Source organism: Centroberyx gerrardi, chromosome 8, assembly GCF_048128805.1.
Source record: "Centroberyx gerrardi isolate f3 chromosome 8, fCenGer3.hap1.cur.20231027, whole genome shotgun sequence".
Taxonomy (NCBI): Eukaryota; Metazoa; Chordata; class Actinopteri; order Beryciformes; family Berycidae; genus Centroberyx; species Centroberyx gerrardi.
In genome coordinates, this window is record NC_136004.1 from 27,230,644 (window position 1) to 27,243,657 (window position 13,014).

Below are 13,014 nucleotides of genomic sequence, written 5' to 3' on the forward strand. Positions count from 1 at the left end.
TAATTAAATGATGGTCTACAGAGCGCTGGCTGCTCTCACAAAATGACAAGGCCATAATTATCATGAAGCTTGATTACTTTCTGACTGAAATACTAATTGTGTATCAATAATGAGGCGTAATGTGGCCTAGAATTAGAACCCAAAACAACCCAAGCTGTACAAATAGCTCATAGCTATAAATATTACAGTCAATAAATAACATGTTCAGTCCTTTCAACAAAATTACAGAAAATTTGACATAGAGTTGCCAATGCATACACATTTACTTAATGAGCAATTTCAGAGGATCATAAAGTCTTGTGACATTTTTAATCAATAAATGAAATCAGAAGCAAACAGAAAACTGTGACAACCCCAATCCAACTGCTTCCAACATATTTACATGGTAAATGATAAGACAAAAAATGCAGTGTTAATCCATCAAAAACACAATAAACAGAACGAGAACCTCTCCTCTTACTAAATCTCCCTATCTTACGTCATGAAAACACAACCTGACAGACTCCTAGGCGACTGTATTAGCAGCAGATTCACTCATTGAATACTGTAGACTTTATGTTCTGCTGCAACAGCCCAGTGAGCAAGGATATAGTTTCCCCCAGTAAATACAATAACAAACATAACACCCTTTACAAGAAGAGGGATGTGCTGTGAGGAGCCATTTACACTTTCTCATTGATTCACAAACGGACATCATTTCCAAACCGGCAATACAACCTCTGAAACACAGCGTGCAAATATACAGAGAGGCCTCCTCGGGGTACTGTGTGGTTATCCTTGAGTCAAAATCATAATATAGGGAGAGGAATATCGATGTATCCTTTACTGCCATTTAAATCAAGCCAGTTATTTTTATTATTGTTGTCCTTCTCCAAGATAAATCGAGTGATAAAAAGCGACGCCCGCCTCGGTCTCGTTGACATTTTAGGGAGTCCTTTTGGAGTAGTAAAGATGCCCGCTTGATGGATACCGGGGCTCTATGGACGCTGGGAGGACACAATGAGGAATGCTTATGGATGCAGAGGCAAAAGAGGAAAGAAATAGGGGGAACATGGGAGGAAGACAGAGGAGGAGGGGGAGGGGATGGGGGGGGGGTGAAGGTGGACAAAAGAGAGAGTAACGAGGAAGAGAAGGGGACTGAGCGATGCAGAAAAAACAACAGTGGGAGAGGAAAAAAAAGGCAGCACGAGAGTGAGGGACAGAAAGAGTCCATCAGCAAAAAAAAACTACAGGACGGGGTAGAACAGGAGATGTACTGTACATCCAGGGAGAGCTGTGCAGAGAGAGAGACGGACAAGCAGCGGCAGCAGCAGGGCCAGCAGTCGACCAGAAGAAGATGAAAATCTCGACACGCTGACACATCCTCCTCTCGTCCGCGCTCTCAGTACACCGGCCTGTAGAAGAGCTCCCCGGAGGCGAGTCTGCGTTTCAGCTCTTTCCACAGCAGCCGCCTCTCCCTCTGCGCGCCCTTCATGAAGCCGCGGTTCTCCTGGGCTCGCCGGGACAGGTAGGGGATCACCTCGTTCACCGGACCATAAGGAACGTACTTATAGACGGGGAAGCCGGCCTGGCCTGGGGTTGAGAGGGGATTGGTCGGGGAAACAGAAAAGAGGCCTTTTTGTAGTGCGACATGGATGAAGATGGATGTTAAAGCGCCCTATTATAAGAATTCAAATTTTCCTATGCATACATGATCAAAGATGTTTCCTGGAGACATTTTTTAAAATTTGATTCGGTTTGAGTGGTTACATCTAAAGTTATCGCATTTTCAAAAGTCCATCGTTTTTTACAGGCCATTCTGGACTAACTCCAGTCCACTGGCCGTCATCTTGATTGACTCCCCTTCCAATCAGGCAAGCTTATAGCATTTGAACTGACACACCATGTGGAAAGCCTCCACTCAGCAGGTTTGCCTCATTTGAATTAGAGGAGCTGGTATTGTCTGCCAGTTCAGAGTCCAGTATTGCGACTGTTCCCGCCTGTGAGGGCTTAGTCTTGAAATTCACTCAATAAATGCCCTTTTAACTCAACTACAATAACTTGCAAAAAATCATGACGAATATTACTCTTACCCCAAGCCATAGTATATTTGAAAACATCAGGAACACTGAATATATGTATAATGCGGCACATTTAAAAGTAAACTTAAAAGGAGTGTTTAGGTGGATGGATGGGTGAGTGAATGGATGCAGCGAGCGAACATCTAAACTCGTTTCATAAGAGAAATTCTTTTAGTAACACGATTCAAAAGACACAGCACAAGCTGCTCTGTCCCTAAAGAAACACTGATGACACGTGGGTCTGCCTACATCGACAGCGGTCAACTTCATTTCAACTCAAGTCAATTGAGCCTCGCATTGACAGACAACTGCCTGCCGCCGCTGCGTCAGTGTCTTTGTCTGACAAATAAGTGGTGAAAGCCGGCAAACGGCGCTCCGTTAGGGGGCGGCTCGTCGATACGGAGGTGTCTCGGTTCATATGTCACATGTCTCGGGTCGCAGACAGACGTCCATACAGTCCGGGTGCAATTGCGAGGTCAGCGGCGAGACAGCTCACAGCGATTGTGGAGGATGGCCAATACTAATCCTACAGAGGCCAGACTGAAGCCGTCAAATCAACAGCCTTATGTAAGATAGGAAAGGTCAGTACCGGGGTGTGTGTGTGTGTGTGTGTGTGCGTGTGTGTGTGTGTGTGTGTGTCTATATCCGTGTTTTTCTCACCCAATGGGAAGCTAATCTGGTCACACATGCCCAGTAGTTGACCAAAGTACACCTTGTTCTCTGTGGGAACGAGACCCAACTCATTCATCCTAGATTAGGGATTATGGGAGGGAGGGAGAGAGAGAGAGAGAGAGAGAGAGAGAGAGAGAGAGAAAAAGAGGTTGAGCGCAAAAGCAAGAGGAAAAGAGAAATGTTAAAATGTCACCTCTGTCATTTGGGAGGTACATGAAAACACACTCACCAACACAATAAATAACAAAAAGGCTAAACTAATACCAATGTGAATAGAGTTACCAAATTGGACTGGCCCCTACCTTCTCAGGGTGTGTTTCACTGTGTCCTCATTATGGGAAGCCACCATAACATTGGCATTTCCGTTGAGCTCAATCTCATCCAGCACATAGTCCAAACACCTTACACACACACACACACACACACACACACACACACACAAAGCAGGAAATTAAACTGTGCTACTGTGCTTGACACATCCGTGACCTTTTCTGTGCATTGTTTGCTAAGTGGGAATTACCAGAACAATGACCGTTTTCTACTGAGGATGCAGTGGAAAGTATTAAACTATAGATTACATATTGTATGCAAATTAACATGTGGCTTACATTGTTGTATAATTCACCTACATAAAATGCTCTAGATGAAACAAAACATTTCTCATTAGCATGTATGATTTATGATGTGACGCGAGACTATCTTTACACAAGAAAACACTAAAAATACGCCCAAACAATGAATGCATTAACCAGAAAATAGGCACAAATCCATTCAGCTGCTAACTCTGTATGTTAATGTCACATCCTGAACCCATAACTGGATGAGCTTGAATCCCTCCTCATACTATGCTGCGGCCTATCATCCTAGCCAGTTCCCTGTCTTATTTGGCCTCAAAAATCGAATGAAATAAAATGCTTGAAATGGGTGGCCTGCCCACTTTGTTTTTGGGCAAAACATATTGAATCCCATAGAGAGATTCTCTTTCCGCTTTCCCTTCTCCAGGGATGTCGGATGTTTGGGGATTCAGTGACTTGCTCAAGGACACATTAGCAGGGTGGATGCTTGCCGATAAATAATAAATAAGTCTTCCCTGGGTAAACAAAGGTTAAAAAACAAACACAAATAAATAAATGTTGCTCAATAAGCTGCCTCATCTCTTACCTGTGGTACATCCTATTGGTGGACTCGTAGTCGGGGTTGATGGGGTCCTCGTAGCCGATCTCATTGGCCCGTTCTCGCTCCTGGTACATGTAGGCCCCGCGCACCAGCTTGGCAGCAAAGCACCAACCCTCACGCCGAGACAACTCTACATCCATGGTTACGTTGTCATAGGCTTCCTGCGGAGCAATGAAGGAGATGAGTCCCTCATTAGCAAGCCAGAAAAAAAAAGTTCATTGGCATCAAATCCTCCAGGTTTAGACATACAATTTTGCATATTTAGCTGTGCAGAAGACCCATTTTTATTCCCTGCAAGGTAAACACCTTTCTTTTGAAATTGTTCTTTTATGACACTGCTGTTTTATTGGAAAATAAGAGGAAATAAGGAGAAAATAAGGAGTGTGTGTGTGTGTGGGGGGGGATGGAGGACAGAAGAAGACAGGTTTGAACCTAGGATCATGGTTACTTGTTATGCGCTGCAGCCAACAAAGCCAGCAGGACACCCTGAGGGGAGCACCTTTTTAAATCTGATGTATGTAGTAAGGAGGTAGGAACAGCAAGCTGGATCTGGGGCCAGATGTGTAAAACTGGATATACTGTACAGTCTAATCAGATTTGTAAAACCCTGCTTACATGGTGTTCACACATTGTTCTGTTTTATAAATGTCAATAAATGTTATCATCATGAAACCCTATTAAGAGCTAATAGGTTATTTGTTTAACATGGTGTACTGAAAAGACTAAAGCGCCAAATTAAAACGCAAAATCCCTCTTTGACATTATCCTTCCAATTTTTGCGTATGCATTCTGTTTATGCGTGTCAATCATTTATACATGACACTTTTTCTCAGTGTTGGGTTCTGACCTTGAGGTAGCACTGGTAGGTGTTGAAGATGACAGGCTTTTTTCTGTTGTAGATCCTCTGCATCTCCAGCGTCAGTCTGCTGATAGCCGGCTGGAAGTAGGTTTGCTCCGCATCCACCATCAAGCGAACGCCATTCTCCTCGGCGTGCTGGGACACAGAAGATCCCATTCACTTTGTGTGCTATTACCTAATAGCATTTATTATACTAGGGTGTCTTATTCAACATAGTCATTATAGTTTAATTAATGTAAGTTTCATCAACTGAAGGAATGAGTTCACTGTTTCTGTCTATATAAAACCTTGAAATCTTTAACGTATTTGTCCAAGTAATACTTTAGATTCTTTGCTGTGCTTGTGGTAACGCTGGTTAAGTGGTGAGTTAGCCGCACCAAAGTACATGTTGTCAAATAACAAAACGCCCTCTCATATAATATGGCTTTTATACAATGGTAAGCAACACATTTGTACTGGCTGAAACGTTTTCTTTAAAGCAGTATATATACATGAGAAGAAAAAACAGGACTGACTAGCTCCATGGCTACCACAAAAATGTTCACAGCAGCCAGCCAATAAAGCCGAGCTTGCCATGCCTTTTGAATTATCACCATGGATGCAACCAATCAGATTGTGTGGGTGCAACTACTTGTTATCTCCATTCTGCAATATTCATTTCTGGAGGATTGTGATGTGCGTCATTTCTTACTGGGCAATGTCTTTTGAATGGGTTGTGAAAAAAGTAGGTAAAAATGGTTAAATTTGTTCCTCTATGAGCTTCCATTGCCTTGCTGGAATGCTTGTTCCTTGTTGATCAACAACAAATACAATTGCTGCTTCAAGTGTGTGCACAGTCAATCTAACAGAGTTCAGTTTAGAGACACTGAAGAGATAGGAACATGATATAGCATACATTTAAAGTCCTTTTAGTGTATGTGAGAGTATTACCTTAGCCAGGACGTCCATGCGCTGTAGCATCCTCTTCATCTGTTTCTCCTCCTCTATAGTGAACTTCTCCAGCAGAGGCTCCAGCTCACCTATCTGGGAAAACAACCCAGGAGATCAGCCACCGTGAGATGCTAATGAATCCAATATCACACCGCAAGAAACCCATTAGTGTTTCTTACATTGCCCACCCTTAGGCTAGGGCTATCTTTAACTCTAGGTCAACACGTAGCTCTAGGTTAACTTACCCCCTTCTCGCACACACGCAATCAATCCAGGCCTTTCCTTAACCGAGGGCCAAGGGATTCATACTGCGCTCTAGTTAGCCCAAGGTTTACTAGATTTTCAGCAGACAACCTGAAAGTTGGCGTTATCTCTGCTCTGGAACAGGACCGCCTTGCTCCAGGGTGAAATTGGGCATAACCCACTTTAGAATTGGCTAAAAGCATCAAGTTGCACATCATACCACCTTGACAAGTTTTGGAGCGTCAAAAGAGGACAGAAATTAACACATTTTTGTGAGATTTCTAGAGCTGCAGTGACCACTGACCTAGGTCAAGGTGGGGTTGAGGCAAAAGGACTGCAAGCTAAGCAAGTCATTAATTAGCATAACACTTTATTTCAGCAATGGGCAACCATGTGCTATGGAGGACCAAGAGTATGCAGGTTTTCATTCCAACCAAACAAAACACCAACTTCAACCACAACTTCAACTGCAAACCTGCATACCTGCAACCGCTACCCATAATTGTGGTTAAATGCAGGTGCTGTTGTTACTTCAGATCTCCTGCCTGCTGTGAACCTCAGAAGCATCAAATTAGGAAAATCAAATGACACATTTCAATTATTGCTTCCTGTGCGTTTTGGCCTCGAATTTTATTTGAGATGTTTTATCTAGAGATTTTGGGATGTTCTGTTAACCGCATTCATTTTCAGTAAATTTCTTTCTTTCTTCCTTTCTTTCTCTCTTTCACTGCTTCATGCTACTGACCTCTACGTTTGGGACGACCAGCAGGTCCGATATCTTTGTTCTGTCGTCTATTAGGCCGTTCCAGTCCAGCATGTCAATGGTGCTGGTGGGGCAGAGGACAGCAAGGTATTGTGGTAACAAAGTATTAATTAGGGTATTAACAGTATTCAGTACAATTATTTTTGGTTGCATTGCACACAGTTTGGCCACTTCGCAGCTATGCAAAACTAGCCAGGTTTTTAAAAGTTGGATTGAAAATCAAAACAGATAAAATGGTCCGACTTGTGTTGAAATGTGCCAAGATTGTTTATTTGGATAAAACAGCACCATTCATTCAAATAGAAAAACTCGCCCAAAGATGCTGTCATCCTACAACTGTGATTATTTAGTAAGAGGAAAACTAGTGTTTATATGGCAACCAACAATTTTGTTGAAATGGCTGTTCACAAAATTGCAAGTTTCTTACTCAGTTCCTCTATGAGGTGATGCTACTCAAAAACTGTGGGAAGTGTTGCCAGTCTACCCCCCTGTGTCATCACTGTAACATCATGTGGCAACATCTGACTTCTGCCAAGCAAATGTCAGCAGTGAAACTATAGCAAATACTTGTGTAACCTCTTTAAATTTTGTCTTAAAACAAATAATCATATATAAAGTGAACAATGACTAAGCAGACCTGTGTGTAGGAAATACATAAATCAGCAAACAAATATTCTTACAAAAATGATAAAATTCCTATTTTAGCAGCATGTCCTAAACAAAAATAATGGTTTTCAAAGTTTAATTTCAGTCAAACTTCAAGTATCAGTCTACAGCTATCTCCTCTTTATGTAACTGCCAGTAGTGATTAGGGCTGCATGATGCTGACAATGAAAAAATCATATTGTGATTTGTTTGTCAAGTATTACCCTTGCAATATGAATTGCAATACATGTGGACACTATTTATACTACATAACATTTTTCAGACAGTGATTATAATTTGCTCTAATTTGCTTTGAATAAAATGAAATATTTTAGCAACAAAAACAATTTATTGGCCTGAGATTCTGCACAGCAACAGACATAAAAAAAAAAAACTGTCTGTAATCATTTTTCATCTATAAAACTTTGCAGCTTCTTGTGATTTGGAAATTGCAGTAGCCAGCACTGCAATTTTCGATATTTTTCAGTTAATTGTGCAGGACTAATACTAATCCAAAGAAACAGATGAATGATTGGTCTGAGGGTGGCATAAGACTTGCGGTTTATACATTAAGTCCTGCTGCTGAATGCAAAAAAATACACTAATTAAGTCAGTGTGCATGCTCACCCTGAAGATTCCTGTTTCCTTCCAGTAAACCAGCTATAGAAGTCACCTTTTGCCCCCAGTCTGGTCAAGAATTCCTAGATTGATAAAGATGCACACAGCAACATGCTCATTATCCTCATGTGTCATATCAAGTGCGCAGATGGCCGATATCATTAACTGTAACACTGTATAGAGATCGCACAAGTGTAATGATGAGCTAGTATTCTTGCGATAATCAAACATCATCAACAAACAACAGCAGAGGAGGAAAAATCATGCACCTGCAGCTGCTGCAGCTCCAGCTTCTGCTCTAAGGCCTCCATGTCATGTTTCCCCTGCTGCGCTGCCAGGAAGGTGAAAAAACGGCGCCACTTCACCAGGACCTCTGAGAACTGGAGCTTTAGAGAGAGAAGGGGGGGGAGAGGCAGAGGACAAACATGACAGCCCACCCCTACCAAAACTCCATCAGCTAAATTGGTGCACTGACCCTTTAATCACCCCTCGTGCCTACCAGGAACTGAGGTCGTCCCAGAGCCGTCATTTTGATGGCAGAAAAGCCGTCCATTGAACTCCCACCTAGGCGTCAGACATACTTAGTATTAAAATCAATGATGTAAAGCCAGATGGTAGTAAATGCATGCTTATGAAAGGCATATAGGGTGCTGCGTGTAATAAAAAGGGTGGATTATAGAAATGGACCACAGTACGCATAGGTTGAGGGATAACATGCCATAATGTGATTTGAGTCCTAGTACTCAACTGTAAGTCAAAGACAGCGATTATGGGTAATGTTTTATACGTGTTGACATGTTACAGTTTATCAGCTTATCAGTAACATATCAACAGCAAAGCGGTAAAGCTGTTCTGCGGCAGGGTGGCAGCCTGCAGCATTTGCTGGAAAATACCATATAAACAAGAAGTATATGAGTCAGCATTGTGCAGATACAACCTGACCGTAAAGTGCCGAAAGGAAATATGTTCTTCTGGCTCACCAGATGCTTTGATGCACTTGAGGAAGGTTTCCATATGCTGGTCACACTTGGCCTCGTCGGCGTAGAAATACGTGCGGGCTCCGGTCACTCCCCCGCGACGGTCCCCGAACCGCTTGTGCGCTTTGTACTTCTTCTCTCTGTGGTCCGCGCCTGGGGTTCCAAACAAATTTGCATCCCTATTACTTCTAATTACATCATGTGCTCTGTGCACAAATGAGAGCAAAACAAGGCAACTTACCTATACTCTCTTTCTCCGCGGCGGATACGCATGAGCTAAATTAGAGGAAATACAAATGACAAAATAAGTCAATTTGCCATGGGTTTCGGCAACATTAGAATTTTAAGTTGCATCAGAATTACAGCAAACGTCTGGTATTATAGACTTCAATTTGGAAACTAGCTCTCTTTCCGTGAACCCTGTGGCTTTGAGGCAATGGCTAGCCGGAGGCTGTCATCACGTTAACCTCTAGGTGACCCCAAATAAGCTGAGCTGTCCCGCTGTCAGCCTGCTGACCTTCTTCAGAGGGCAGTTGTAGCGTCACAGTACACTGGACCTATTCCCACCTCATCACGGGGCACCGGGGAGCTCATGTAACCGAACAGATGACTAAACACTAAGCATGCTGGACACTGGGGATGTCAGGAGGGTTCAGAACAGTGGAGCTGGGGGCAGGACTGCTCCTGTTCATGTGTTTTCAGTCTTTCTTCCTTTTCTTGCTCTTTTTTTTCTCAACATGATATGCCATTTGGTGGGAACTTTCATTGAGGGTACCTGGCTGTAACTAGGGTTAACCAAAATATCAGGCTGAAATTGGACTTTTATTCAATTTGGGCTATGATGGAGGTTCCTCCCAGACCACAGCTCTGTAAAACCTGCAATGAATCTTTAGTTTCTTTGCACATTTTATTTATTCAGGTAATTATTCAATAATATATTTTTTTTATTAATTCTTCATTCAAAGATAGTAATCTATCCCAGAGTTTCCCTGCCCTGCCTTAAAGAGCTGCTAGCTAAAATACTTTAATTAGTCTTGGTTTCAGTGGAGAGTTTTAGTGTCCCATGATGGTCTAAATACTGGTTCAGAGGCTTTTCCACCTTGCCAAGAATACAATTCTTGGGGGGAAAACTGAATAAAAAATGTTGTTTGTTGGAAGCTTCATTACAAAAATGTTTGTTTTCCCCTTCAAAAACCCATATCAGTCAAACCCTGACTGTAACATCAGTGCATACAACTGTGGTTTAGGTGGCCTATTGGGAATTGAAACCTGGCATTTTGAGTATCATGCTCTACACTTCAGGCCATGCAGGAATTTCCCCAGTGCCCTCTATCTCCTTTCTGCTGCTAGACACTGACTAATGTTTTTGTTATCTTGACAGATTATTGGAGTGCCTGTCAAACCCTGCTGTCTAGGATCAAGCGGGTTTAACCTGCCTTATCCTCTTGCCTTTTGGTTTGACGGTCTGTGTTTGCCAAACAAAAGCCTTTAGGCTGAAGTTTGATATATGTTTTGATGGCTGAAAGCAGACAACCCCTAGACAAACTATATCTAAGCTGTGCAGTGATACCATATTACTAGTGACATGGTGTAAAGAAAGCGTATACTGAGGTAAACTGCAAAAACTAAGGGTCAAAAAAGTCATACCAAATGGCTTGCCTGGGAGCTTTATCATCTTATAGGGTGTGATAAGAAGATAAATACTAATACAGCGCGTTCTGTCCGACACAAGGTGACATTGCAGTCAGCTATCACTCCGAGTCAACAGACTTAAACGCCTGATACTGAAATATATCGCCTAACAACAGCCTTGTCATTTCACCACATGTGACCTCTATAAAACTAGAGCCAGTGTGTGAGTGAGATAAAAGAATGCCGGTCCGTTTTGGGTGAACTAATCTCTAAATGGGACGATGTGCCCACATTTTAGTTCGGACCACATGAGATGTCCTAATTGCTCATAATGTGTGGATGCCCAGAGCTATAACTTAAGTAACAACGATGCTGTCCATAGAGACTGGTTGCGTAAGGTTTTTCCTGTCATCTAAGTTCTCATCAGCGAACGGATCAGATGGCCCCTGCCTCGTGTTACTCATGTGACAGGATTCCTAAGGAGTGAGAGTTTCTCCCCAGCCAGCCAATCAGGGAAGATGGGCCTTGACGGAGCAAACCAATCACTTTGGAGTTAGCGCCCACTTCCTGGTTGTGAGGCATATGAAATGAAACCTATTTTTGGCATCAAACAAGAGGAAATTACTGGCAATGTACTCTGGCTGGGTGTCAATTTACAAGGAATAGAGGAAGAGGAAGAGGTCTAAGCTGGGTTATGGTTCATTCTGATACTAATATAGCTGATTTGATATAAGCTAATTTAAACACTGAATGTTAACTTCTTAATATCTGCCCAAAATGCATCCTCCTCCTTGCAAAATGCATCCTTACAGTGACAATATAGACTCAAAAACATATTTGTAACTCTAATTTTTGAGGAATGTCTCTGTTTATATGTAATATCCACTGAACTGTATGGTAATACCACAACTTAGGCATTTAGCTGTTATCGAGAGCTACTTCCAATAAGTGCAACAGTAAAATAAGTGAACATTCCTCAAGCATCAGTAGGATAAGAAGCCAGATAGTTTAGAGTGCTATAAAGGCAAGAAAGTGCTATAACATTAATCAAGAAAAGTAAAGTAAGAACACCCCTCCTATCAGCAGTTATGCTAGGTCGATAAGCAAGCGTAAGTGTAATAATATAATAACATTTTCATGTGATATCGTCTTACTCCATCTCTTTCTGCTCGGCCTCCTCCTGGCTGATGTCCTCCTCCACGCTGTAGTCCAGGACGGAGCCCACGCCGAACGCCTGGTTCTTCTGCAGCAGCGGCCTGATGGCCCTGTGGTCCTCCCCCGCCACAAACTGACCGTAAAACGTCATCTTCATCGCCTGCTCAAAGGCCCTCTGGCCCATGACTTTCTTACCTAGATCCATTATCTGAGGGGACAGAGAGGACGATACAATCAAAGCTTATTTTTTGACAGTATGTGCCTGGACTAAGCCTAAGTTTCATTTTTGACGAAAAGACTTAATAGATTCCATGTTGTGTGTCATTTAACCCTCTTGTTCTCAACCTTTTTGGATTGTGAATGTTGATGCAGGTTAACAGATAAACAGGTATTGACTCTAATGAAGATGCTGGGTAAGTCAAAACCTTAAACTCAATAAATTAAGCATATAATTGAAGCAGTGTGCTTGAAAATGTGATAATTTAATACTAATTGAAAGTAATTTACACTAATTGAAACTGTGTCCTTCCTTTGGGTTAGTCTATGTGAAGTTAGTCTATTTACATGACCTGTTTTCCCTGTTTGGAGAGGCTGAAGCGTGTGAAACATCCTTTATTAAATAAACAGGGAGCTTTGAGACCTGATGCTTTTTTGATGAGTTTTACTTTCACTTGTATAAGCTATTTCACTTGACTGCTTATTGGAAGAAGTCAAGAAGCTGCAAGTTGTTGTTATTTCATGAGCAAAAGCAATTCATCACCACCCAAATTCATGTTGCCAAGTTGAGAACTACTATCTTATCCCACATACAGCATTTGAGACAAAAAAAGGGAGGAAGGATGAAACTTCACAGCACTACCCACGGCCAGAGTGATGATTAATTTGACTATTACTTCACATTTGGTGTAGCTACATATTTTCAAAACCACAGACTAGCTTTCCGTTGATTTTGTTGATTCCAGGAAGTGTTGATAAGTGAGAAAAAAAAAACTGCAGTGCTCCACACCAAGGTCATTACACACTGTATCCCCAGTAGGGCTGCAACTAACGATTATTTTCATTGTCGGTTAATCTGTCGATTATTTTCTCGATTAATCGATTAGTTGTTTGGTCTATAAAATGTCAGAAAATGGTGAAAAATGTCGATCAGTGTTTCCCAAAGCCCAAGATGACGTCCTCAAATGTCTTGTTTTGTCTACAACCCAAAGATATTCAGTTTACTGTCATAGAGGAGTAAAGAAACCAGAAAATATTCACATTTAAGAAGCTGGAATCAGAGAATTT

At 42.0% G+C, this 13,014-nt stretch overlaps 1 protein-coding gene across 1 annotated transcript in view; it reads right to left on the reverse strand.

The window, feature by feature from the left end:
* Window positions 1-292: 292 nt before the first annotated feature.
* prodhb (proline dehydrogenase (oxidase) 1b) overlaps window positions 293-13,014 on the reverse strand; it is a 13,974-nt gene continuing 1,252 nt past the window's right edge. The window contains exons 2-14 of the mRNA XM_071897688.2: window positions 11,730-11,938; window positions 9,185-9,219; window positions 8,947-9,096; window positions 8,466-8,530; window positions 8,236-8,352; window positions 7,976-8,049; window positions 6,686-6,767; window positions 5,698-5,790; window positions 4,756-4,902; window positions 3,894-4,069; window positions 3,035-3,133; window positions 2,721-2,809; window positions 293-1,572 (exon numbers count right to left, since the gene is read on the reverse strand). Of these exons, the coding sequence (XP_071753789.2) occupies window positions 1,382-1,572; window positions 2,721-2,809; window positions 3,035-3,133; window positions 3,894-4,069; window positions 4,756-4,902; window positions 5,698-5,790; window positions 6,686-6,767; window positions 7,976-8,049; window positions 8,236-8,352; window positions 8,466-8,530; window positions 8,947-9,096; window positions 9,185-9,219; window positions 11,730-11,938 (1,527 nt within the window). The 3' untranslated portion in view covers window positions 293-1,381. The remainder of the gene's footprint in view (window positions 1,573-2,720; window positions 2,810-3,034; window positions 3,134-3,893; window positions 4,070-4,755; window positions 4,903-5,697; window positions 5,791-6,685; window positions 6,768-7,975; window positions 8,050-8,235; window positions 8,353-8,465; window positions 8,531-8,946; window positions 9,097-9,184; window positions 9,220-11,729; window positions 11,939-13,014) is intronic.